This window comes from Mesoplodon mirus (assembly GCF_964341445.2).
Source record: "Mesoplodon mirus genome assembly, chromosome: 7".
In the NCBI taxonomy this organism is placed as follows: domain Eukaryota; kingdom Metazoa; phylum Chordata; class Mammalia; order Artiodactyla; family Ziphiidae; genus Mesoplodon; species Mesoplodon mirus.
The window spans coordinates 77,780,353-77,807,579 of NC_138983.1; the positions used below are offsets into that span (position 1 = coordinate 77,780,353).

At 34.2% G+C, this 27,227-nt stretch overlaps 1 protein-coding gene across 8 annotated transcripts in view; it reads left to right on the forward strand.

Annotated features, from left to right (window-relative positions):
• The window catches only part of LOC309807093 (uncharacterized protein), a 142,066-nt gene that overhangs the window by 82,124 nt on the left and 32,715 nt on the right, over window positions 1-27,227 (forward strand). For 2 of the 8 annotated variants that reach the window (XM_082626330.1, XM_082626329.1), the window contains one exon: window positions 12,432-12,815. The exons of 4 other annotated variants lie outside the window; for them this stretch is intronic. In XM_082626330.1, coding sequence (XP_082482456.1) covers window positions 12,432-12,496 — 65 coding nt within the window. In that variant the 3' untranslated portion in view covers window positions 12,497-12,815. 2 more of the 8 variants (XM_082626326.1, XM_082626325.1) reach the window with 2 other exon arrangements.

Consider the following 27,227-nt stretch of genomic DNA (forward strand, 5'->3'; position numbering starts at 1 on the left):
ATAAGACTGTAGAGGGCACAGTTGGACTGAAACAAAGCTTGAGTGAAAGAGTGTGAGAACTTTATTACACCTAGCTAATACCCAAATGTGTGCTGTCAGTGATTCATATCTGCCTTTCAGAGCAAAGGTCTTTTAAAAAATCTTTTTGAAAGAGGGTTTTCTTATTTGTCACTTTACTTTCTTTTTAATTAATCCTAACAACATTTCATGTGAGAAAGTGTGTTTGAAGAGATAGAATTATAAATGAGTCCAGCATTATTGTTATAGTCCCTGTATTAAAATGTTACTGTAAGCTAAGGCAAGGAAGTCAAAGATAGTAGATTAAGAGAAAACTGCTGGGGCAATGAGCAAGCATTATTAAAAACAAGTGACAGGTTTGTATTACTCTATTGGAAGTAGCATATAGTAGTGGAAAGACTAAGGAATTAGTTGGGCTATCCGTAAGCTATCTGAAGCACAGCTTTTCCAAAGCTAAGTAAAGTTTTCTCTAATCATCAGCTAATTTGTGGTTTCAAAATCCTGTAGTGTTCTTGATGCAGTTACCACCAAAATGAAGCATGCCCTTCTTCCTAATGGTCTACTCCTCCCCTTCCTTGTACTATATGTGCAAAACAAATGACATATACGAACTCTTTATGTTCTCTTTTCACCCTGCTTTCATTCCACATTGCACCAAGATTTCATTTTCCACATCAGTAATGGCTTTATAATTTCCAAATTCAAAGGTTTTTCTTCTGTCTCATTTACCTTAAAATCTCAATTGCTTTTGATGTTTTGCTCCTCACAGATGACTCTTATCTTTTTGCTGTAATTGTGTTGACTATGTACTACCTGTTACTCTTTTCACATATTTAGCAAATCAGTTTGTTACTTTGAGTGCTTCTTTTTGATTTTTCCCATTCCACTATTTTGGGAATTCACCATACTTCTGTATTTTGTGTGCTGGTTCTCCTCTATCAGACTATTGATTGAATTTTATGTTTCCAGCTAAAACCTGCCATTGGATTGGCTATTACCTCAGTGGGAAATGGCTATGGTATCCATGTAATGTACTCTCACTAAAGCCCCAACTTTGTATTGCTAATTGCCTTCTAAATATTCATAAATGGATGTCTTGCTATTCCTTGAAAGATAGCTATTCAAAATCATTTTTCTCTCCAAACCTAGTCCCGCTTTTTGATTTTCTCATTCTTCTATCTCTGCCATAGCCTTTAGATGGAAAAAAATTTGACTGTTTTTTCAACTAACACTCTGTAGGCTCCTTGCTAGCCTCCTAGGCCAGGTCTTTGGGCCAAGGTAACTAGTCTCTGGATCCATTAGAAAGTCCAAGGGGGCAGAATTTTCTTTATGCTTTGTTCATTAATGTAGCCTAATCACAAAGGATGATAACTAGCTCAATTAATATTCATTAATAAATGAATGAGCCCAAGTACCCAAAGTTAGGTTCTCCTATTATTTATTTTACATTAATTACCAGATGAATATTTTTAATACCACTTTTGTATTGCTGCTTTTCTGATCAGAAACTTCATTTAGTCTATTTTGTCTCTTTTTTTCTGACTTTTAAGATTGTCCATTTTTCTATTCTAAGGAGGTCCTAAGAAAGTGAATTAATGTTGTGGGTAAGAGTGAACGTACTGGAGTTAAACAGCCTGAGTTTGATTATTGTTCTTTCATTTACTAACTGGGACAGGTATTTAATTTTTCTGTGCCTTGATTTCTACGTCTTTAAAATTGAGATAATGATCACTGGATTGATGTTAGGATGAAATAAGTTAGTGCGTCTTAAGCACTCAAACAGTGCCTGGTATTTAATGAATGCTCAATATGCATTATTATTATTATTATTATTAACCTCTACATTTGAAAAGCGTCTGTACAGTCAGTGACATCCAGATGTTTAATAGAACATATCCCATCTTTCAAACAAAATTTTACATGTAATCCCAATAACTTTATGAAATACAAAATAAGTGTGGCTTTGATTATTTGTACCCTCCGCTCTTTCATAAACTCATAAATGTCCTTGACAAAATCCCCAAACTCCAAGAACTACAATTTAAAAACCCCTGGTCTCAGTAACTTTTTTTCTTTTTTTTTAATATTTATTTTTTTGGCTGCACTGGGTCTTAGTTGTGGCATGCGGAATCTTAGTTGCAGAATGTGGACTCCTAGTTGAAGCATGCATGCGGGATCTAGTTCCCTGACCAGGGATCAAACCCGGGCCCCCTGCATTGGGAGCACAGGGTCTTACCCACTGGACCACCAGAGAAGTCCCTGGTCTCAGTAACTTTTGATGTAAGTATTTACTGATTGACTAAGTCATGTTGAAAACCATTAGATTGTAGAAAGAGCAGGCGTTTTAATAATACATCTATTATATTGCCTGTCTCAAGTGAGGGTATTGTAAGACAAGGAAGTTACATTTGAAAATATTATGTAACACAGACAATTTATATCTATTTTAGTAAATTTAGATCAAAGGAATAAACTTTTTTTATAATAAATGAGGGGTAAGTTTGAATTACAAATCATACTTAAGGAATCAAAGTGTTGTGTTATTATAATTGTCATATATAGAATAAATTATTTGCCCTTTGAGCATTTGGAGATGACTTAAAACATTATTTGTTTCTGAACTAAACCTAAAAGATGTAAAAAGCATTTTCTAAATGATAATATTGATATTAACAATACTTATCCTTTTACTTTCAACTCTGTAAGCTTAGTAAAACTTCAGTCTTTATTGATATCCCCATATCTAAAAGATATTTATCTCTACTGCTTAACTGGAAATTTTTGAGAAAAAATTAATTGATGTTATTAAAAGAAAGGTGTCATCTAAAATTATACTGTCTTATTCTTAGAAAGAATTTGCTGAGTGATCCAGTGAACATCTGACTAAGAGTCATGTACTCTTAAAGGGGTTGAGAACAGGTTCATGAGATATTTGAGTCCCTTCATTTTACAAATGAGAAAAATATGAGCCTGCTTAGCTAAGGAATTTACCAAAGATAGATGATTGCATATTAAATATTAAGAAGTATTAAAATCTCTGTTCTCAATCCAGTACTCTTTCCACCATTTGGAAAATTAATCATACAGTCTCAAACATCAAAATATTTTTTCCTGTATCCAAAAGAGAACAGAATGTCATGTTTTAGAATCCAGATGTCATATCAACTTAAAAAGCAACATAAAAAACAATTGTAAAGTAAAACTTTGGATTAAGCAGATGATGACTGCTTGATTGGTAGTGGCTTATACTGGAATATAAAGTAAATCAATAAGCAGAAATACTGCAGTCATCTGTTTTTCTGAATGTCAATCAACAGAGCTGTTCTAAGAAGGATTGAGAAATAGCAAAAGGCTGGTCTTTCTCCAATCTGTGGTTGTCTTTATTGAACTCATTTTCTTTTTTCCTTGCCCTTTTTGGTGCCTCTTATCTCTGTTCTCTCCTTCTCCTACCAAAACTTCTTCTAGGAAACTTGTATCAAACTTGTACTGAAATGTAAATGGCTTACAAGCCTTAAGGTGCTGCCTCTCCCAGGGAAGTGTGAGGAGTGAGATTTAAGAGGGGCAAAGAAAGGTAAAGTTATAGAATGTATATCTAAATATGAAATTTTAAGCATCAATGAGGAAGAGAGTAGCAGTTTTAAATTGTAGGAGGACACACTTCCCAGTGATTTTAAAACCATTGTTAATCTCCCCAAAGAAATAAAAACCAAACAAACAAATATGCAACAAATATAACAGCCAAACACAAAAACAAAAATAAAAAACCCCAAATTAATGGGACTTGACTATGTTGAAACTGAGATTAATATGTGGAGTATTGATTTCTCTAATAAGTTGAGTCCCTCAGTCCATGAATATGGTATATCCCTTTATCTAGGTATTCTTTAATTTTTCTCAGTACTGCTTCATAATTTTGCATATAGAAGTCTTCGTACCTCTCATTAGATTTATTTTTATGTGTTTCACTTTTTAGATATTACCATCAAGAGCATCGTTTTCTGAATATCCTATTTGCTGTTGGTCTGTACAAATACAATTGATTTTTAAAAATATTGACCTTGGATTCAGCAACCTTGTTAAATTATCTTATTCAAATGGCTTACCTGTAGAATTTGTTTCAAATACCATAAGGATTAAAAGATCAATTCTCTAAAACAATGTAATAAATCTAAGATTTCATACAAAAAGTAATGTTTTTAAAAATTCATACAGCAAAACTTGACAGGAAAAGAAGAATAAATATGTAAATCCACAATCATCGTGGGAGATTTTAACACAACTCCCTCAGTAGTAGGTAGAACAACCAGCCAAAAGTCCATGGAAGATTTTTAACACAAATATGAAACTTGATCAATTTGAAATATATAAAACGCTCTATGCAACAATGATGATGGAAATCACACTTTTAACAAGTATATATAGACTATATTACAAAATTGATTATATGGTTGTACATAAAGCAAGTCTCAACATATTTCAAAGACTGAAATACAATAAAAGATGCTTTCTGACCATTGAGATGTTGAGTTAGAAATCAGTAACAAAAATTATTTTAAAATAGATCCAAATGTTCAGGAATTAAGCATTTTACTTTAATAATCCACAAAGAAGAAATCACAATTAGCATAAGAAAAGCAAAATTTTAGCTATACTCCCATGGTTTATTACATATGTGTGTACTCTAACACCATCACAGTTTCCCCCACAAGCATATGCACTAACAGAGTTTGTATCCTATCTATCTAGTTTCCTTTAGGGTCTGATAAGGCCAGTTGAAGATGCTTACTAAATGCTAATTGGGTGTATCGGCAGAACTCTTGGTTTTAAGCAACATGATATGACTTAGATAACTTTAAGAAAATGAATTTATTACAATGATACAGAGTAGCTCACAGAATGGTTTGGAGAGTCAGAGAACCGTGGGTCTAAACTATCAGCCAGGAGAAATGTCTAAACTTATTTCATGGTCTGATGTGGTGAAGACGAGATTGCCACTACTGCTGGATTACTTGATTACTCTGCAGATCGTAATGCTGAGCTCACAAACACAGAATTTAGATGCTGCTGGAAAGAGGGTATTGCTTCCACTAGGGTTCTTTTGTGTGACCAGTATAGACTCTACAATTACTGTTTTCCACTCACTCACTGGCAGCTTTTAATTGCAAATCTGGGGCATATGCATCCAACTGATAGAATTCCGTTTTTGTGCTAATGCCCTAGTTTCAAAGGAGGCTGAGAAAACAAGTACTTGAGATGTTTAGCTTCTATGGTGAAAGGTGGATTTGCCTCATAAAGTGGGAGATTCCTAAAACATAGGGAATGGACAAGGTTCATGCAATGTATCTATGACTTTCAGGCAGACATGGGTCTTGCCAAGACACTTTGGGTAGTCTATTTACTGATCTGTAGGTTCTCTGAGTATGATGTCATTAAAATAGAGGATAAGTGTGATGTCAGAAGGTCAAGGTCTCTATGAACTAAGCTGTGATGTAGAATGAATAAGTTGAGACAATACAGTGAAATTAATACTGCTGCCTTGTGATTTGCAAGCAAATTGTTCTGATGTTCTCAGCTTTTTAGAGTAAAGGAATAAAAGCATGTGCCTAATCAATAACTATTGATTACTTAGAAAACAAAGCAGGTTCCTTAGAACCTTACTGATTTGTTCTAGTGAAGAGACCACATATAGAATAACGGCCTCAATTTGCTGTCTCTAGCTGATCAAATTTATAACAATCTTCTGTTTTACTCCTGAATACTCTGACTTCTACACTAGACAAATTGAAATTTTAAAAGGGAATATGATAGAAATCACCAACCCTGAATTTGTAAAATCTTCAGTAGTGAAACTAATCACTGTGATTCTCTTAGGGATTTAATCATGCTTTTGATATATTATTATAATAAATAGAGGAAGCTCTTGGGGCTTTTAGTGGGCTCTTCCTAATAAAAATATTATTCCCTGAGACATGCAGCCAAGATGGTGATTCTGCTTGTGGCTGAGTGTACTACTTTAATGATATACTAAGAAACTAATGAAATATTTATGGAATTTTGGGGCATCCTACTAGTCCTACTGGGAGGCAGACTTAAGTCAAACTGCCATTTATCATTTCATCTTCATGTCACCACCCTGACTAGTGGAGAATAGTGGTATCGAAGGTACCAAGAATCAATACAGGGAAGGGTAAAGAGGTTGGGATGGGAAAAATTGACTTCCATTTTCTAGGTAACTCGTCTTGGCTAAGTCATTACATGTCTCCAATCATGGCGAAAGAAATGTTACTATATATCGTAAAATTGACTTCTCTTTAGAAAGATGGCAAGTGAGGGTTGGAGAGTCCTTTCTTTATTGGAATCTACCATTATATCCTCATCCCACTACAAAGAAGTCCAGTTCTTTTTCAGTCAATGCCCCATTCCAAGATGCCAATTAAACTCTCATAATAAAGCAGTCATCAGAATTAAATGTTTAGTGTTATTCTATCTCAACCTGTGGATGCAAGAAGTAAGACTTTTATCACATTCACAGAAAGTTAATGATATTTTGGCATTATCTTGAGCTGGGAATTTAAGACTGGAATATTACATTCTTATTACATTGGTTTATCCTGTTGTCTTTATTTTTAATTTATTTTATTAATTTATGAAAAGAAATTTTATTGTGGTAAGAAAACAATATGTGATCTACTCTCACATTTTTAAGTGTATAATACAGCCCCTGGCAACTATCATTCTATTCTTTGTTTCTACAAGTTTGACTATTTTAGATATCTCATATAAGTGGAATCATGCAGTATTTGTTCTTCTGTGACTGGCATATTTCACTTAGCATAACATCTTCAGATATATCTATGTTACTGCACATGGCAGATTTTCCTTCTTTTTTAAGGCTGGACAATATTCTATTGTATGTATATATCACATTTTAAAAATGTATTCATACGTTTTGTCCATATCTTGGCTATCATGAATAATGCTACAGTGAGCATGGTAGTGGAGAAATATCTTTTAGATCTTGATTTCAAATCTTTAGACTATCTACACAGAAGTGGCATTGCTGGGTCACGTGATAATTCTATTTTTAAGGTTTTCAAGACCCTCCATACTATTTCATAGCAACTGTACCATTTTACATTCTTACCAACAGTACACTGTAGTTCCAATTTCTCCACATCCTTACCAATACTTTATTTATTTTTATAATAGCCATCCTAACAGGTTCAGGATGATATCTCATTGTGCGTTTTCTTTTGTTGTTTTTTGGGGGTTGTTTTGGTCTGTGCTGTGTGGCATGTGGGATCTTAGTTCCCTGACCAGGGATTGAACCTGCACCCTCAGCAGTGAAAGCACAGAGTCTTAACCACTGGACCACCAGGGAATTCCCTCATTGTGGTTTTGATTTACATTTTCCTGATGGTTAGTGATGTCGAGCACCTTTTCATATATCTGTTGACCATTTATATATCTTCTTTGGAAAAATGTCTGTTCAAGCCCATTGCCCATTTTTAAATTGGGTTATTTGGGGTTTTTTTTTTTTTGCTATTAAGTCATAGGAGTTTATAAATTTTGAATATTAAGCCCTTATCTGATACAGGGTTTGCAAGTATTTTCTTCTCTTCCATAGGCTGCCTTTTCATTTTGTTGATTGTTTCCTTTGCTGTTCAGAGGGTTTTTAGTTTGATGTAGTTCTACTTGCCCATTTTTGCTTTGTTGCCTGTGCTTTTGGTGTCATATAGATAGGACATCATTGCCAAAATTAGTGTCAAGGATCTTTTCCCCTATGTTTTCTTCTAGGAGTTTTACAGTTTCAGATCTTATGTTTAAGTCTTTAATCCATTTAGAGTTGATTTTTGTGTATGATACAAGAGTCCAGTTTCATTCTTTTGCATGTGGATATCCAATTTCACCAACACCATTTGTCAGTTTTGAGAAAGAACAAAGTTGGAGGCATAAGAGTTTCTGATTTCAAAAAATATATTACAAACCTACAGTACTCAAAACAGCATGGTACTGGCAAAAAGACGAATGGAACAGAATAGAGAGACTAGAAATAAACATATGCATATACAGCCAACTGATCTTTGACAAAGGAGCTAAGAATACAATTGGGAAAGGATGCTCTCCCAGTGCCCTTAGAAGTAACCATGACACCCTACAGATTTGGAATATTCAGGGCCTCCATACTTTTTTAAAAGATAAATTTATTTATTTATTTTTGGCTCCATGGGGTCTTCGTTGCTGTGCACGGGCTTTCTCTAGTTGTGGCGAGTGAGGGCTACTCTTGATTGCAGTGTGCGGGCTTCTCATTGCCGTGGCTTCTCTTGTTGCAGAGCACAGGCTCTAGGCTCATAGGCTTTAGTAGTTGTGGCACACAGGCTCAGTAGTTGTGGCTCGTGGGCTTAGTTGCTTCCCGGACCAGGGCTCGAACCCGTGTCCCTTGCACTGTCAGGTGGATTCCTAACCACTGCACCACCAGAGAAGTCCCAGGACCTTCATCCTTTTACATGTGAGTTACTACTTGATTTTCCCTAGTCAGGTCACTAGTAGGCTTTAAGTTCCAGGAGACTCTAAGGTTAATTTTTCTCAATTTGTTTCTTATTGCCAACTAGAGATTTACTGTCTCCAGTGCCAACCAGGCTAGATAAGTGATGGCAATTTCCCCTATATCCTCAATGATCTGTTGTCTCTGATCTCTCCTGGTATCAATTTTTATGTTAGAGCAATAGATGACTTACTCTGGGTTAATTAAGTAGAAAATAAACGATTAAAAATATATTGGACAGTTTATGGAATCTCTAAATAAAAGATTCAAGAACCAGGATTGGTGTTTGGAAGTTTAAACTTATGCCTAGGAATCATGCTGTAGAATTGGTCCAGGGAACAACCTAGTGCAAGAGTCACTGGGCAGAGACACTTCAGCTAGAACTACAAATATCAATGATAGGGGATGCTAAATACAGTAATATGAATCACTGACACATTTGTTCTGGATACTGAAAACAGTGTGTGCTTTCCACTTCCAGAATATATTCTAAGCAGTCTTTTCTTCTTGTCAGTAGCTTCTAGTCCAGTCTCCAGAATGGATATAACTGATTGTCAGAGCTAAGGTCATATGCTAGCCTATGGCTTTAAAGGTTACTCAGAGATTAAGTAGCTGGCATTTTCAATCTCAATAACGAGAGACAGATTCTTCCTCATAAGATGGGGATTTCCATAACTTATATATGGGTTCATACACTGGACAAAAACGAAGAGTAGAACTCTCCATTAGAGTTTATTCATGAATAAATACCACATAAGTCATAATTTTCTTTACAATATTTTGGAAACAAGAATAAGGAAGTTTTATATATATATATATATATACACACACACACACACATATATATATACACACACACACACGCATATATGTATATATGGGTGTGTGTGTTTATAAATTCTGACTTTATATAAAGTAGGCCTTTGTTTTTTACTGTGACTGTTCTGAATGCAGAATGGGGATTCTTTTAGTTACAAAGAGGAAAATGAAAACTTTTTTCTGAACTAAACTACATGAAATGTGAACATGAAGATTAACATCGTCTCTGAGGCAGGAACCTCAAAATTATACTCCTTCTCAATCAATGTTATTGTCAGTTCTTAGTTTTATTAATTATTAAAGGAAAATATATATCCAAGACATTACTGCAAATAAATATTTTAGAATATGTCTGGCTTTTCCTGTACAGTGAAAACATTTGTATAATATGAAATGTAAGAACAGATATTTTTCCAACGTAAGTTCTCGTTGCACATTCTCACATATTATAACCATATGTAATTACTGTTAAGTGAAAAGCCTGAATTAGATGAGTAAATTGTTAGAGCCAGTGGTAAGAAAATTATTATATATATTTTTAGCACAGTATTTAAATTTTATATTTAAGAAACTTTTGAGGGACTTTTCATCTAGCTAGTAAGTGAGTTAATTAAAAACAGAGGAACGTTGTGAAGAGTGACACCATGGTGTTTTTAGAATCAGAGGGGTATGAATTCAAATTATTCAATGATAATTTTTGAGATCCTACCACAGCCAGGTACATGGCTTTTACATTTTCTCTAGGAATTTCATTTTCATCATCTAAACAATAGATATAAAACATTTAACTAATGAAGTTTTTGAGAGCAGAACAAATCTTCAAGGCAAGACACAAAAAGGTGAAAACCTTTCCAAGTAACTTGACTATGTTCCAGAGCAAAACTCAATAATATTTATAGAAATACAAAAATATTCATCACTACTACAAGGCAAAATTAATAAGTTATGGCATCCAACCAAAGATTACCAGGCATACAAAGGGTCAGGGAAAGATGAACTATAATAAGAATAATCACTTGAGAGTGACCCAAAACTGGCACAGATGTTAGAATGAGAAGATAAGGAAGTCAAAATAGCTTTTATAATTGTACCACACATGTTAAAAAAAGTTATGTCGAAATATAGAAGATATAAAAAAGAACCAAATTTAACTTCTAGAGATGAAAGCTACAGTTATTGAGATCAAAACAAAGCAAACAAATCATTTGATAGGTGTTGTGTGTTTGAAAGTTTGTTGTTTGAAAATTTGTTTCATTTGTTCTACCAATCAGACCTGGTAGAAGAAACAGTGTTTCTGGGTAAGAGATGATGAAATACCAGTCCTCCAGTTAGTTCACTGTCACTCTCAGAGAGCTTAAAAGAGAACTCAGTGTGGTCGAACAGTAGCCCAGAGAATAAGTTGGAGGGGGTTATTGCTGGAAGTGACAAAAGTTAAGACATGGCTTCCACTTTGGGGTGTCTTCTGTTGTAAAAGAGGCAAGAATGAGGATGAACCTTAAACTCTTCCCATGCTGAAGCCACAGAGTGAACCCATCCCATGTTATTAGAGGCCACTGATATCAGAGGCCGAAGACCAGGATCATAACTGCTAATGGGCAGCTAATTGTGCTTGTAGTCAGAGGAGGGTCTCCCTCTTTTCCCCTTTTTCTTTTTAATTCTAAACTCAGGGTTATAATTAAACAAAACAGGAATTTAGAGAAGAGCATGTGGGAAGCTTTTTGGCTATTTGGAGTTGTTGCTTTGAACAAATATCCCCCCAATAAAAATAATAACATAATAATAGTAGTACATGAAATGTCCATATATTTACTTAAATGAATTCTTTAAAATTAGATGTAATTTTTGGTCTAGACTGCAAAAGCATTAAATTTCCCTTGTAGCAGTTACTGAAAAAAAATTAAACATTTAAATTTCTTTACTTCATCAAGATTGAATTTCTCAATCAAACCACATATGATTAACCTGGTTTTCCAATGTATCTTTTATAACAGACACATAATCTGATAATAAACATGGCATTGTTTTCTGAATTATTTTTAATGACATACATGATAGAACATGAGAGGATCTTGGCCCATTTAGCAACCCCCATACTTTTATTTTAATGGAACATATAGTTTAGGTAGAAAATATAGCCTAGTGGATTTAAAAAAAAATTATCTTTGGAAATGAAAAATAATGGAACTGAAAGATTATGTATAAATTAGAGACTATAAGGATTTGATTTATTTGAAGTACAGAGTCCTTAAATTGTGCTTCTGGTTAATAAACTGGCTTTAGACATTGGACAAAGGTCTGTCATTTCTTCTACTACAGTCTGGTATTTCAAGAGCTACCAAGAAAACACTGCTGAATGGCTTTAGGTCTCAGAAGTTAAGACACAAGAGAAGTCAGATATCACCACTATGGTGGTAAATTCCCTCTATGCAAAACAATTTTTAAAAATGCCACTTCTCTCATTAGAATACCACAGTGCAGAACTTCCGTGGTGGCGCAGTGGTTAAGAATCCGCCTGCCAAGGCAGGGGACATGGGTGCGAGCCCTGGTCCAGGAAGATCCCACATGCCCAGAGCAACTAAGCCCGTGTGCCATAACTACTGAGCCTGCATGGCACAACTACTGAATCCCACGTGTCTAGAGCCCGTGCTCCACAACAAGCGAAGACACCGCAATGAAGAGTAACCCCCACTCGCCGTCACTAGAGAAACCCCACGCGCAGCAATGAAGACCCAACGCAGCCAAAAATAAATAAAAATTAATTAATTAAAGAAGAAAAAAAGAATACCAGAGTGCAATGTCATCATCTCCTCAAGAAAAAGTGCCATATAATTCTGTTCTCTGTCTTCAGTGTTATGCAGTAAGACAAGATTTGTTTTCTCCAAGTCCCCCCTCCCTTTTTTTGGTCATTTCCCCCTCCTAGAAGAGAGCCTTAGCTTAGATGAGAAAATAAAGTTTCTATTATCATAACACCAAATAAAGGCTATCAACATTTGCAAGGGAAATTTTGATTGTAGATGTTTAACTGAAAGATTAAAACGTATTTCCGTAGGACCTTCAAGGTACCTGACCTCTCCCACAGCGTATCTTGCTGAGAAGATGAAAGGAGCCTATTGACTGCTAATCAAGCCTTGCAGAGTAAGAAGAAAGCTGAAAAAACCAAGGTCATGGTGAAGAGGAGAAAAGTTAGGGAGAACCTACAGAGATGCAGCTTTAAGCTGAAACCTGTATAGACTTTAAATGGAAAAGAGGAAAACACTATCCGTGCTCTCCACTGTTCTCTATGTGTTTTGTATTGTAACGTCGGCTTTTCTTCTAGTAACAGACCCACTTTCATGCTCTTCCAGATATTCAAGTCTACATAAATAAGGATTTATATACTTGTGGTCTTGTCTGAGATTACTGTACTGTGACATAACATATGGCTGTGCCTCCATCTAAGACTCCCATAGAAATTAGCCAAGAAATACTCCACCGTTTATCTAAACTACCAGATTGTTGCTGAGGAAGGGGAGTGCTCACAGCTTTTGTAAATTGATGTAATGAATACTCTTTCAGCAGGGGAGTAACTTGAGAAAAGTAGTAATCTTGGCCTGGAAGCACTGGCCGAGAGAATGCATGGTTTAACATGAATGCCTAGGTTAATGCTTTCTTGTGAGTTTATTAGTTTCCCATAGGAAAATTTCACAAGCTGTTATCAGGCTATGAAGAGAGGGAAGAAGCCTGGGGAAGGTCATATGTGTGCCTGCATCATCCAAAATGGATGATAGAAGGGAAATTAGATTGTTTATGAAGACGGAGGAAAAGTCCCTGAATGATATGGCAATATTGATGGGGGCAATGCAGTTGATACAGTATTTGGCTCCAGCTACATTTGAAACAGGGCTTGAAACTAGTGAAATGACAGCCAGTAGGTACGTGAGAAGAAGAATGCATTATTTAGGAATTCATGATTCTCTACCATTCTCAAATAATTCATTGAATAATTAATTGAGAGGATGGGTAAGGGAAATTGATTAAGCTTTAGAGAAACTGATATAAATTATTTAGTGGACAGTGTATGTTATGATTGATTTAAGAGATTTTCAAGGGTAATTTTGACTTTACTCCCTTAAACACTATTTTCCACTGATTTTAGCACCTAATCAAATATCAGAGTAATATTTGACTCCAATTTATGGACAGATTTGAATATACAAAATCTTAAGTAACCTAAGAATGGAAGGCAAGTTTAAAGAGAAGTTATAAGGTATGAATACAAATTTTTCCTCTCAATAAGCAGTGCAAAAGGAGAACTACAGCTGTAGAACCCTAGAGTTTGTAGAGCTTTTCAGTGTGATTGAGCCATCAGAGATCAATGTTTTATGGTACCATAGTAGGAAATCCTATATTATGATATCACAGTATCGAAGTTAGTAATCTTATTCAATTGTGATGGTATTTTAAAAGACTAAGAAAATTAGGATGTGTGTGTGTTTGTACTAAAGGAAGTTGAAGAAGAAACTATTAATCATTAATTTACTGTATCCCAAATTCAGAATTCAGAAGTTGGCATGGTATAGATTCAGGAATTTTTTTGTCTGTGTTAGATTTAAGGAAGGAGTGAATATTATTTGATACCCATAGGAAGACTAAACCTAAAGAGAATATAAATACTTTTTTCTAGGGAGATTTTTTTTCCTTTGAAAAAATGCTTCAGGGTAACACTTGAGTCTAAACTCTTTGGGGACAGTGGCTATTGGTGAGAGTATTTGGAAGTGTAGGTATAGTTAAATAATAAACTTGATTCTTGGAGTTAAGGACTCTGAAAAGGCAAGAAAAGTTACTTCTCTAAGGGCAAGATCACCTTAAGGAAGTTAATTTGAAAATGTCATTTAACAGGTGTGAGTTTTGACACACTTCAGTGAATATGTGCACCATGTTGTTTATTGACAAGGGGAAAAAGTATTACTATGTCATTAACAAGACCACTTCTTACCAATCTGAAAGAACTAAAGATATTTGGAGAGTTCAGATGGTATTATAATTGATTCATCCAAGATTACTCCTAGAGTGAAATAAGTGGATTGGCACTCAGCATCTATTTGATCTATAGTCATTTCCCTTTATTCGAGGTTTCATTTTCTACTGTTTCAGTTACCCACGGTCAACTGAAGTCCAAAAATATTAAATAGAAACTTCCAGAAATAAACAATTCATAAATTTCTGAGTAGTGTGATGAAATCTTGTATCATCCATCCACCCACCGGGGTATGGACCATCCCTTTGTCTGGCGTATCTCACCCCTTAGTCACTTAGTAGCCATCTTGGTTATAGAACTGACTCTCAGTATCACAGTGCTTGTGTCCAAGTCACCCTTATTTTACTTAATAATGGCCCCAAAGCAAAAGAGGAGTGATGCTGGCAATTTGGATATGCCAAAGAGAAGCTGTAAAGTAGTTTCTTTAGGTGAAAAGGTGAAAGTTCTTGGTTTAATAAGGAAAGAAAAAATCATTTGCTGAGGTTGCTAAGATCTATGGTAAGAATGAACCTTCTGTATGTGAAATTGTGAAGAAGGAAAAATAAATTCATGCTAGTTTTGCGGTCACACCTCAAATTGCAAAAGTTATGGCCACAGTGCATGATAAGTGCTTAGTTAAGATGGAAAAGGCATGAAATTTGTACAATAAGATATTTTGAGAGAGGAAGGGACCACATTCACATAACTTTTATTATAGTATATTGCTATAATTTTTACATTTTATTATTCGTTATTGTTAACCTCTTACTGTGCCTATCTTATAAATTTTATCATAGGTATGTAAGTATAGGAAAAAAACACAGTATATATAGGATTCGGTGCTATCTGCTGTTTCATGCAACCACTGGGGTCTTGGAATGTATACCCTGAGGATAAGGGGGCTACTGCATTTTCTAGTATACCTTCCTAAGGCAGAGGTTAGAAGTTAAGAAAAAAAAATCCCAAACCCTCTTTCAGCTTGGGATCTTTATATAAAAGAAATTCCACAAACTCAGTGCATTTATGTGAGACTTGGAATTTGAAAATAAGGAAAGGCAGTTATCCTGCTGCTTTAGCTTTTGTGGCCAGCAAGCATCGCTGTGGAGACATAAGTATTCATCTGTAGCATCATTCCTGTGTACTTAACTCCCTAGGTAGTAAGCACAATAGCTGTTTCTCTTTGTGAGTTTGGATGGAAAATCTATAGACTCTATGTACATTTAATGAAAATTATGAAGCAGTAACAATTGTTACAATCACACGGGTCAAGAAATGGAACATTGGCAACAACCAAGAATCCCCTCCATGCCTTGCATCATCACAAAACCCTCCCATAGCACAAACAATAACCACTTACCTAACTTTTATGTTAACCCATTCATTGTTTTTCTTTGTAGATTTATTACTTATGTGCACATTCCTGTAATACTGTTGATAGATATTTGTGTTGTTTTCTATTTATGGCTGTCATGAACAATGCTGAACAAGATACATGTTTATATATGTATCCTAGTACACAGGAGAACACGTTTCTCTAGGGAGTGAACTACTGGGTTACAGGGAAGTTTCAGGAATGAGATGCTGAGTCACAGAGAAAATATGTCCTTAAACCACAAGATAATGACAAGTGGTCAAATCAACTTACACTTCCAACAGTGGTGGTGACTCATATTTAAATTCCTTGACATTAGTTGTTATCATTTATTTTAATATTTCCTATCTCATCTGTGTGTAGTGGTACCTCATTATGGTGTGAATTTTAGTTTTCATGATTACTAGTGAAAATATAAATATTTTACAATTTTAAATATAGTTATTGGCTTTTGGGATTTGCTGTTTTTTGAAGGGTCTATTGAATTTTTGGCCTACTTTTCTATTGGGTTATTTGCCTTTTTATTCTTGCTTTTAAGAGTTTATTTCATTTTTTAATTGAAGTATAGTTGATTTACAATATTATATTACTTTCAGATGTAGAACATAGTGATTCAATATTTTTACAGATTATACTCCATTTAAAGTTATTATAAAATATTGGCCATATTTCCTGAACTGTAAATATATCTTTGTAGCTGATTTATTTTACACATTTTATACCTCTTTATCCCCTACCCCTATCTTGCCCCTTCCTCCTTCTCTTTCCCCACTGGTAACCACTAGTCTGTTCTCTATAACTGTGAGTCTATTTCAGTTTTGTTATATTCATTCATTTTATTTTTTAGATTCCACATATAAATGATAACATACAGTATTTGTCTTTCTCTGTCTGACTTATTTCACTAATCATAATACCCTCCATGTCCATCCACGTTGTTGCAAATGACAGGATTTCTTTCTTTTTCATGGCTGAGTAATATTTCTCTGTGTGTGTGTGTGTGTGTGTGTGTGCGTGTGTGTGTATCATACCACATGTTATTTATTCATTTGGCTGTTAGCAGGCACTTAGGTTTCTTCCATATCTTGGCTATTGTAAATAATGTACATAATGCTGCTGTGAACATTGGGTGCGTTCATCTTTTTGGATTAGTATTTTCGTTTTCTTTGGATATATACCCAGGAGTGGAATTGCTGGATCTTATGGTAGTTCTAATTTTAGTTTTTGAGAAACCTTCATACTGTTTTCCATAGTGGCTGCACCAATTCATATTCCTACCAACAGTGTACTAGGGTTCCCTTTTCTCCACATCCTTGCCAACATTTGTTATTTGTAGTCTTTTTGATGATAGCCATTCTGACAGGTATGAAGTGATATCTCATTGTGGTTTTGATTTGTATTTCTTTGTTGATTAGTGATGTGCATCTTTTCATGTGCCTATTGGCCACCTGTATGTATTCTTTGGAAACATGTCTATTCAGGTCTTCTGCCCATTTTTAATTGTTTTTTTAATATTGAGTTTTATGAGATGTTCATATATTTTAGATATTAATCCCTTATAGGTCAAATCATTTGCAAATATTTTCTGCCATTTAGTAGGTTGTCTTTTCATGTTGTCAGTGGTTTCCTTTTCAGTGCAAAAGCTTTTAAGTTTATTTAGGTCCCATTTGTTTATTTTTGCTTTGGTTTCCTTTGTCTTAGGAGACAGATCCAAAATAATATTGCTATTATTTATGTCAGAGTGTTTTGCCTATGTTTTCTTCAAGGAGTTTTATGGTTTCTGATCTTGTATTTAGGTCTTTAATCCATTTTGAATTTATTTTTGTATATGATGTGAGAAAGTGTTCTAATTTAATTGTTTCACAAGTAGCTGTCCAGTTTTCCCAGCACCACTTATTGAAGAGACCTTTTTCCTATTGAACATTCTTGCCTCCTTTGTCTTAGATTAATTGACCATAAGTGTATATAGGTTTATTTCTGGTCTCTCTATTCTGTTCCATATGTCTGTTTTGGTGTCAGTACCATACTGTTTTGTTTACTGTAGGTCTGTACTAGAGTCTGAAGTCAGGGCGTGAGATACCTCCAGCTTTATTCTTTTTAAGTTCTTTTCATATTTTGAATAGTAGTCTCTCTATTGGTTTTATATGTTGCAATGATCTTTTCAAGCTCTGTGGCATGACCTCTCTTTTAACTACCTTTGTGTTTTCTTTTGTTGGAAAATATTTCTTAATTTAATGTGGGTAAATACATCAATCTTTTCCTTTAAAGCTTATACTTTTTTCCATCTTTCTACTTTGTGGCTTAAAGATAGCCTCCTATATTGTCTTTTAAAATATGTTTGGTACCATTTCACATATAGATCATTAATCCATCTGGAAATAATTTTGTTTACAATATGATACAATTTTAATTATTTTTTCTTTATGGATACCCTAGTGCTCAGCATTTTTTAATTGAAAAGTTTGTTGTGTCTTTGTTGAGGTGCTGTGATACCTCTGTTATACAGAGGTGCCATATGTATGTGTGTGTGTGTGTACATATATATACATATGATTTTGTTTTAATAATATATGTTTTGGTTTGTTTTTCTGTGTCTCTATTAAGTCTTCTTTTGGTTCATTTGTTTGTCTCTATATCAAAACTGCACCCTCTTTGTTACTATAGCTTTATAAGAACACTAAATATTCAGTAGAACAAGTTTTCCCACATTTATATTATTCTTCAAGTGTGTGGTGGGCTTTTGTAATCTGTATAAATTTTTAAAGAAGTTTTTCAGGTCCAAAACAAAATCTTTGGCATTTTCACTTAGATTTTGCTTACCCTATAACTTAATTTTTAGAGACTTAACATCTTTTCACTATTAAGATATCCAACTTATAAACACAAAATATATCTCTATTCATTTCTGATTTCTTCAAGGTCTTTGAAAAACTATTATAATGTTGTCTGTAAAGGCTTTGTATATCTTATTGGATTTATTGCTACTTCAGCTTTTTGGTGCTATCTAAAAGGATTTCTTTCTTTTTACTATCACTTTCTGTTTGATGCTATTATATAAAAACACAATTTATTTTTATTGATTTTTATCTAGAAATCTTAAGCTCTCTTACAAATCCTAGCAATTTCCTGTACATTATTTTGTATTTTCTCTGTACACAACAATATCATATATAAATAGAACAAGTTGTGTGTTTTCTTTTCTAATCCTTAGACATTTTAGTTCTTTTTCTTGACTTTCTCCACTGGCTAAACTCTCAAGTACAGTACTGAATAGAGTGGTGACAGAGGGCATCCTTGTCTTCTTCCTGATCTTTAAATCTTTAATCATCTCACCTGTATCTATAATGTTACTCTATGGTAGATAGCTAATTTTCATTTAAGAAAGTTTGTTTCTACTCTGATAAGATTAGCTGCAGGTTTTTGTAAAATCATACATGACTGCTGAAATTATAAGAAACTTTTGATTTAATTTTTTTGTATGTTTAATTTTATTAATTTTGTTGTGTAAAATAATTTTGGTTGTCTGTCATGAAATTAGCTTATGTTGGACTCAGTTTGCTTATATTATATTTATCATCTGTTTTCCTGGGTAAGGTCACCTCTAATTATGCTTTCTTATACTGCCCTTTCCTGTCTTGAAATGAAGAAAATATTAAAAAGTAGTTGAATAGTGTTCCCTCTTTCTATTCTCAAAGAGTTTGTGTACTACTGGAATTCTTCCTTTCTTTAGAACACACTAGTGAAAAATCTTGGATTTCAGCTTTCTTCATGGTGAGAGTAGTGAGTGCTGATTCAGTGTCTGTAATGTATAAATGTATGTATAAATTTCTATTTCTGTTTGAATCTATTTTGATATTATATTTTTCTAGGGGACTGTAATTTTTATAAAATTGAAAATTTATTTGAAAACACTTTGTTCATTTTTTCCTTTGTAAAGTCTGTAACATGTATGTGATATATGACCCTTTTACCTTTCTGATACTGGCTTCTTATCCTTTCTATCTTTTTTTTTTCTTTTTTGGTCTTGAGAAGACTCTCAAGTAGATAGCCATTTTTATTAGTATTTTCAAAGAGCCAAATGTTAGGTTTTGAATTTGTATTGTTTATTTTCTATGTCATTAATTTCTGCTCTTGCATTTATTATTTACTTCTTCCACTTCCTTTGGGTATGTCTCTTGAAGATAGCACATAGTTACATGTAATTTTATACAATCTGACACTTATTTTCTTTTCATTTGGAGCAGCCAATCCATTTGCATTAAATGTAGTTACTAATTTGGTTTAAATCTTCCTTTTTTTCCTACTTGTCTAAATTCTTTCATATTTTTCTTTTTCTTCTGGAATCGTGAAATATTTATAGCAGTCTACTTTGACTCTATTAAGTTTGAAACTGTAAGCTCTATTTTATTATTTAATGACAATTTCTGTCAGAATTTACTAAATATTTATAAAAATATTTTTATTTTTATAAATATTTTTATAACAAACCTTGCTGGGAACCTGTAAATCAATACTTGTAATCTGTGTCACACACACACACACACACACACACACACACATATTTGAAAGGAAACTTACTAGAAATTAATTAAGTTTGCAACATAAGAATTAAATAGATTGTGCCATAGAAGAAGAGATAATTAATAAAACAAGTAGGACAAACAGAAAACAAACTATAGAGGGTATCAATAATCTCCAATTTGTAGGAGGACTCACACTTCACACTATTTAAAACAATAGTGGTAGGACAGTAAAATGGCGTCACTCAATTGAAAACCATCTAAGCAGTTCCTCCAACAATTAAACATGAAATTACCATATGACCCAGCAATTCTACTCCTAGATGTATACCCAAGAGAAATGAAAACATATGTTCACACCAATTGAACAAGAATGTTTATAGCAACATTTTTCATAGTAGCAAACAAGTGGAAACAGCCAAAATGTCCATCAACTGATAAATGGATGAACAGAATTGGTATGTCCATACAATGAAATATTACTTCGCTATAAAAAGGAATGAAATACTGATGCATGCTATCATCTAGATGAACCTTCAAAATATTATGCTAAGTAAAAAAGTCAGTCACAAAAGACGTTATATTGTATGATTCTCTTTCTATGAAATGTCCAGAATAGTGAAATCTACAGAGACAGAAGATAGATTAGTGGTTGCTTAGAGCTTGTGGTAAGTAGGGTGGGAATATAGGGAGGTGATGCCTAAAGAATATTAGATTTGTTTTTTGAAGTGATAAAAATGTTCAAAATTGACTGTAATGATGGTTGCACTTATATGAGAATATACTCAAAATCACTGAAATATATAAATAGGTGAATTCTATGGTATGTGAATTATATGTCAGTAAAAAATGGGACCTAAATAGACAATAGAGAGGATCAGTAAACTTCAATTTTGTTTCTTTGAAAATATAAAGAATGGTATTTTTATATGTTCATAGAAGAGGAAGGCACAAACAAAACTATGAAAGAAAAGGGGTTTTATTTACATATATTTGGAGTTTTACTAATTATAGGAATAAAGTAAAGAGTATTATGCCATTAATATGAAAATTTATAAAAAAATTGAATTAAAAAATAAAATTAGCAAAATTGTCTTAAGAGGAAATAGAGAAACATAGTATACTAACAACTTTTACATTTTAGTCTGGTCAAATGTCTACAAATCAGCAAACAAAAACACCAGGACCAGACATTTTTAAAGTGACTTTGCAGATCCTTCAGGGATCAAATTAACCTTTATCTTATATAAAATTTTTCAGAGAGTGAAACAAGAGGGTATACTCACTTTTTCAATATACAATAGCCAAACCAAAACAAATAAATAAATAAAATATATAACACATCCATTTATAGAAATCAATAAAACTATTCCAAATAAAATATTAACACAAGATTAATTTATATGTACAGAAGCAAAAGCCAGTGGAAAATATATTTGAAAACAAAAAAGAGGTGGAAAATGTCTGCATACAAAATACAAGAAAATCTGTAATCTCTGAACTTGCTGGATACAAGACTGACGTACAAAAACCAATAAGAATTTAAAATATTAGCAACAACCAGTAAGAAAATGTACTACTATTAGTAAATACTATTCCATTAATACTTTTACTATTAAGTAAAAATATCATTCACAATAAAATAATAAATATCAGGTATTTGAGAATAACTATAATAACGTGAGTCAAATATTCATGGAGAAAATGATGCTTTCTTAAAGGATGTAAAAAATTAAATGGAACACTTTATAATATTCTTTGTAAAAATGAATCAATATCTTATACTTGACCATGCCACTAACTTGTGTATGCATTGCTATCGCAATGAAAATTGCAATAGATATTTTCATAAGCCATGACAAGCTAAATCTAAAGTTTATATGGGAGAGAAGTGTATTAGGCAGAGTTCTCCAGAGAAACAGAAGCAGAGCCAATAGGAGATGTGTATGTGCAAAAAATCTGCAGGGCAGGGCAACAGGCTGGAGACCCAGGGAAGAGCTGATATTTCAGTGTGAGTCCAAAGGCAGTCTGCTGGCAGAATTCCCTCTTTTTGAGGGGACGTCAGTCTTTTCTCTATTAAGACTTTCAACTGATTGGGTGAAATGTTAATCTCATCTAAAAAAATTCTTCACACAAATATCATGAATAATGTTTGACCAAATGTCTGGTTACCATGTCTTAGCCAAGGTGACCATTACGTATAAGTAGGGAGTTGAAAGTAGCCAAAAAATTTTGAAGAAGATATGAAAACATTAAGAAACATGAAGAAAGGGCAACCTGTGCTACCTGATATAAACATTTAAAGTCATATTAATTAAAACAGTGTGGTACTGGCACAGCAAAGGTATAGACAAACAAAATTGAACAGAATATAGGGCCCAGGAACATAGATAGATTAAAAAAAAGACTAATGTGGTAACACTACAGATTTGTGGAGAAAGGATGAACCTTTTAATAAGTGGTGTTGAGATTATTGGAAATTCATATGGACAAAGGATTAGACCCCTATCTTAAAGAAATGAGAAAATAAATTCCAGTTGAAATCAAAAATTAAATATGAAAGAAAAAACATGAATACTTTAAGAGCAAAATATGGATATAGCTTTATGAAATCAGGTTAGGGAAAGGTTTCTTAAACACAACATTTAAAGAATCACAAAGGATGAAGAAAAGCTGAACAGATTATATGACATTCATATTGAAACATTTCCACAGCAGTATAGACAAATGGACAAATAAAAACACAAAAGAATAAATCTGGGTGGCCACGAAACTTATAAAAGAAAGGTCAGCCTCTCTATCATTAAGGAAATTCTTATTTATCTACATTAGAAGCTATGTGCATTGGAATCTTAATGTAGTGCTGTTTATAATAAGGTGGATGTTACCTAAATTCCCTTCTTAAAGGTAATAAATAAATTATGGTTTGTTCTCAAAAGTAATATTATACAATAGGTAAATTGAATGAAATGTTTTTGTGTGTATTAACATGGGTGGATCATAATAACATAATGTGAATTTAAAAAATAAATTGCAGTTACAAAAAGAGTATGTAGGTTTACAAATATATGAACTGAAGGGATGGGTTTGTGTGTGTATGTGAGAGAGCGAGCGACAGTGTTTACATGAGTTTTTGTGTGTGTTAAATAAGAATATATATGTAGTCAGATATGGCAACATGAACATAGAATATTCACATACCTTTTGGATAGAGATCTCTCTAATGATTGGGGATGATCTGAAGCGAAATGCAGGAATCAGATCTTTGGAAATACCCGTCAGGCTCCACGTGAAGTTTTGAAAAATTTACCACTTTAAGTAAACATTTTCTTCTCTGAGTCTGTTAAGATTTATTGCAAGTTCGATCTAATGAGCTGTATAGTAGAATGAACTTTTCAAAGTATGCTTGGTGAGGGATAGATTTCAGATCATTGATTGTTCCCCTAAAGACTAAGGCTATTTGGTGAGGAGGCTCCAAAACAAGGATTTTGTCCATATATAAATCTGTTTTCTTGAAGAGCTAATTATTTGTAGTTATGGCAGTATAATTTATTGAAGCTTTAATTTGTGTTTGTTTTCCCCAATAACTCTATTACCACCACTTCAAGATGGTAGTTAACATTTGCTGTTAATTACTTCAGGGGAGATTTGTGTTAGGGTGAAAAGCTGGTGTTTCCTGGAATTGACCGATTTTCCTTTGTTCTTTGAAAAGCACAAATACTTTGAAAGAATAATGTTAGGTGAGAGAGAGAGAGAGGAAACAGAGGAGAGCCATTGAGACTCCAAAGGAAGAGGGATAGATGTCCCCGAGGCTGGAGAGAGGGACATATCTTCATGTAGCAGAAAACTTAAACATTCACTATGGCAGTGTGAAAATAGGGCATGTCTCCAGAGATACAGAAAGATTTCAGAAACAGTGGTTATGCACTTCATGCAAGTAATGTGGGTTCAGGCACCAACTTTCCTGTTATTCCAGTTTATCAGTGAAGCAGTAGAGTCAGCAGATTTAAAGCCACCATGAAAGTTCAACAAGATGTATCTTTTGTTTAAGGCCCAAATACAGAGCCTCTACCACACTTTCTAGGGTTATTTTAAGCCTCTAGAATGTTCATGTGACCTAACGAAAGAAATGGATTCTTGAATGATGACAAATGGTAGAGTTTCTTCTTTGCCTGATGGGATGAGGGCTTACATTATTATTAAATTTGAAATAAAAGAAGTAAATGAGCCTCTTCTTTTTTTTTTTTTTTTTAAGATGTTGGGGGTAGGAGTTTAGTAATTTATTTATTTATTTTTGCTGTGTCAGGTCTTCGTTTCTGTGCAAGGGCTTTCTCTAGTTGTGGCAAGCGGGGGCCACTCTTCATCGTGGTGCGCGGGCCTCTCACTATCGCGCCCTCTCATTGCGGAGCACAGGCTCCAGATGCGCAGGCTCAGTAGTTGTGGCTCACGGGCCTAGTTGCTCCGCGGCATGTGGGATCCTCCCAGACCAGGGCTCTAACCCGTGTCCCCTGCATTAGTAGGCAGATTCTCAACCACTGCACCACCAGGGAAGCCCGAGCCTCTTCTTGACCAAACACTTGAAATTCACTTTAATGAGAATACCAATATGGTGTTGTAGAATAACAAAATCTCATGCAAGAAGGGAGCCTAGTGATCACTCCATCCAGCCTACCATTTTGTAAATAAGGAACCTGAAATTGATCAAATGTGGACAACTTGCCCGAACTTAATATTCTGTTAATTAATCAAGCTGCGATTCAAACTCAGGTCTTTTGATTCCAGGTCTAGTTTATTTTTCCCATTATATTAGGCTTTGTTTAAATAGATACAATTTTAAAAGTACATGATACCTTTACTCACTGTGGGACAGTATTCCAACATGAAGGTTTTATTTCTATTTGCCTTTCCTTGAACCTAGGACAGTTGAGGAACACACACACACACACACACACACACACTCAGTAAATCTTCATTGCTTGGACTATCAATCCATTGGTATTTTAGCGTTTCCTTCAGAGATATGATGCATCCTAAGAAGCTATATTTTCAAATAGCATATTTCAGATAAATTATCTAAATGTGTGGGGGTTAGTTCCTGAAAATCTGTTTCTCAGTTAATTGCTAGTTAATGTTTTTCTATTTTTACCACCTTAATCTGCTGTCCGTTACCTGGACTCTTAAAAAGGGCCTTCTAAAGTTTCTTCTTGAATCCTTGTTTACTTGTCTATAGGAAACTCCCCATAGATAATCTTTTTTTTTTTTTTTTTTTTTTTTTTGCCGTACGCGGGCCTCTCACTGCTGTGGCCTCTCCTGTTGCGGAGCACAGGCTCCGGATGCGCAGGCTCAGTGGCCATGGCTCGTGGGCCCAGCCGCTCCGCGGCATGTGGGATCTTCCCAGACCGGTGGATGAACCCGTGTCCCCTGCATCGGCAGGCGGACTCTCAACCACTGCGCCACCAGGAAAGACCCCCCCCAATAGATAATCTTAAAAAAATAAATTAGATCATTTTTCTCCCATGTTTAAGCCTCCAAACCCAACTCTGCATTGCACTATCCTATTGTAATTGAATAAAATCAATATTTCTCACCATTGACTAAAAAGCTTACATGATATGGCATCTCCCAAATACTCCTTTGTTTGGTCTGCTATGACAAAAATACCATAGACTGTCTTTTTCTATCTTATATCACTTATATATGGAATCTAAAAAAGCCAAAGTCATAAAAGCAAAGAGTAGAATGGTGGTCCAGGGGCTGGGAGTGGGGAAATTGGAAAAATGTTGGTCAAATGATATAAACTTGCAACTGGTATTGATAGATAAATAAGCCCTGGAGATTTAATGCACAACATAGTGATTACAGTCAACAATACTGTACTATAAACTTCAAAGTTGCTAAGAGACTAGATCATAATTATTCTCACCACAAAAAAGAAATGATAATTGCGTGACATGATAGAGGTGTTAGCTAATGCTACTGGTGGTAATCATACTGCAATATACAAATGTATCAAACCAACAAGTGTACACCTTGCACTTACATAATGTTATATTTCAACTATATCTCAATAAAAAATACTATAGGCTGGGTGGCTTAAACACAAATATTTGTTTCTTATAATTCTGAAGTAGTATTTCCCCCAAATACTACTTCACTATGGAGTTGTAAGATCATCTTACATATCCTGGATGCCAGTCCATGTTATGTATATATCTATATCTATATCTATATCTCATGAATATTTTCTCCAATCTGTGGCTTGCCCTTTCATTTTCTAATGGTGTCTTTAAAAGTGCAGAAATTTAAAATTTTAATGTAGTTATAATTTTTTTTATAATTATCCAAATGCTATTTTTAAAATTCTGAGGTAACATGGTTTTAATTATAAATTGAAAAGCAGATAGTATAGGTATGTGATTTTGTATCTCATGCAGAATTTGGCAGTCTGGTAGCTTGTGAATATTTTCTATTTGTACTATTATTGCATGTATGAATTTATTTACGATAAATATACTTATGTGATATATAGAGAATATTTAAATTGTCAGGATTTGCTATTTCCCCATAACCTTTCTCCTCTCAATACTCTGAAGACTTGAAATGTTTACTTTCTTAATTGGTACAAGGCCTTTGTTGAGGTGGGGGGTGGACGGGAGAGAGATATAAAGAATGTAAAGAATACAAATAATAGCCCAGGTTGTTCTCTATGAGGAAGAATGAAAGAGGGCAGAGGGGTAAGAAGGATAGGGAACAATAAAGGAAGGGTGAGGACAGGAGAGAAGAGGTAAAAGGAAAGAGCAGTCACTATCAGGAATGGGATTTAGGAAAGGGAGTGTGTAACAGATCTTTCGGAATCCTAGCTGTGTGCTGCCTGCATCTTTAAAACAAATCAACATGATTTTCAGTGCTTTCTGGAGGTTGGTTTCTGTTTGTGTGCATTATCATACTTAGGCTGTG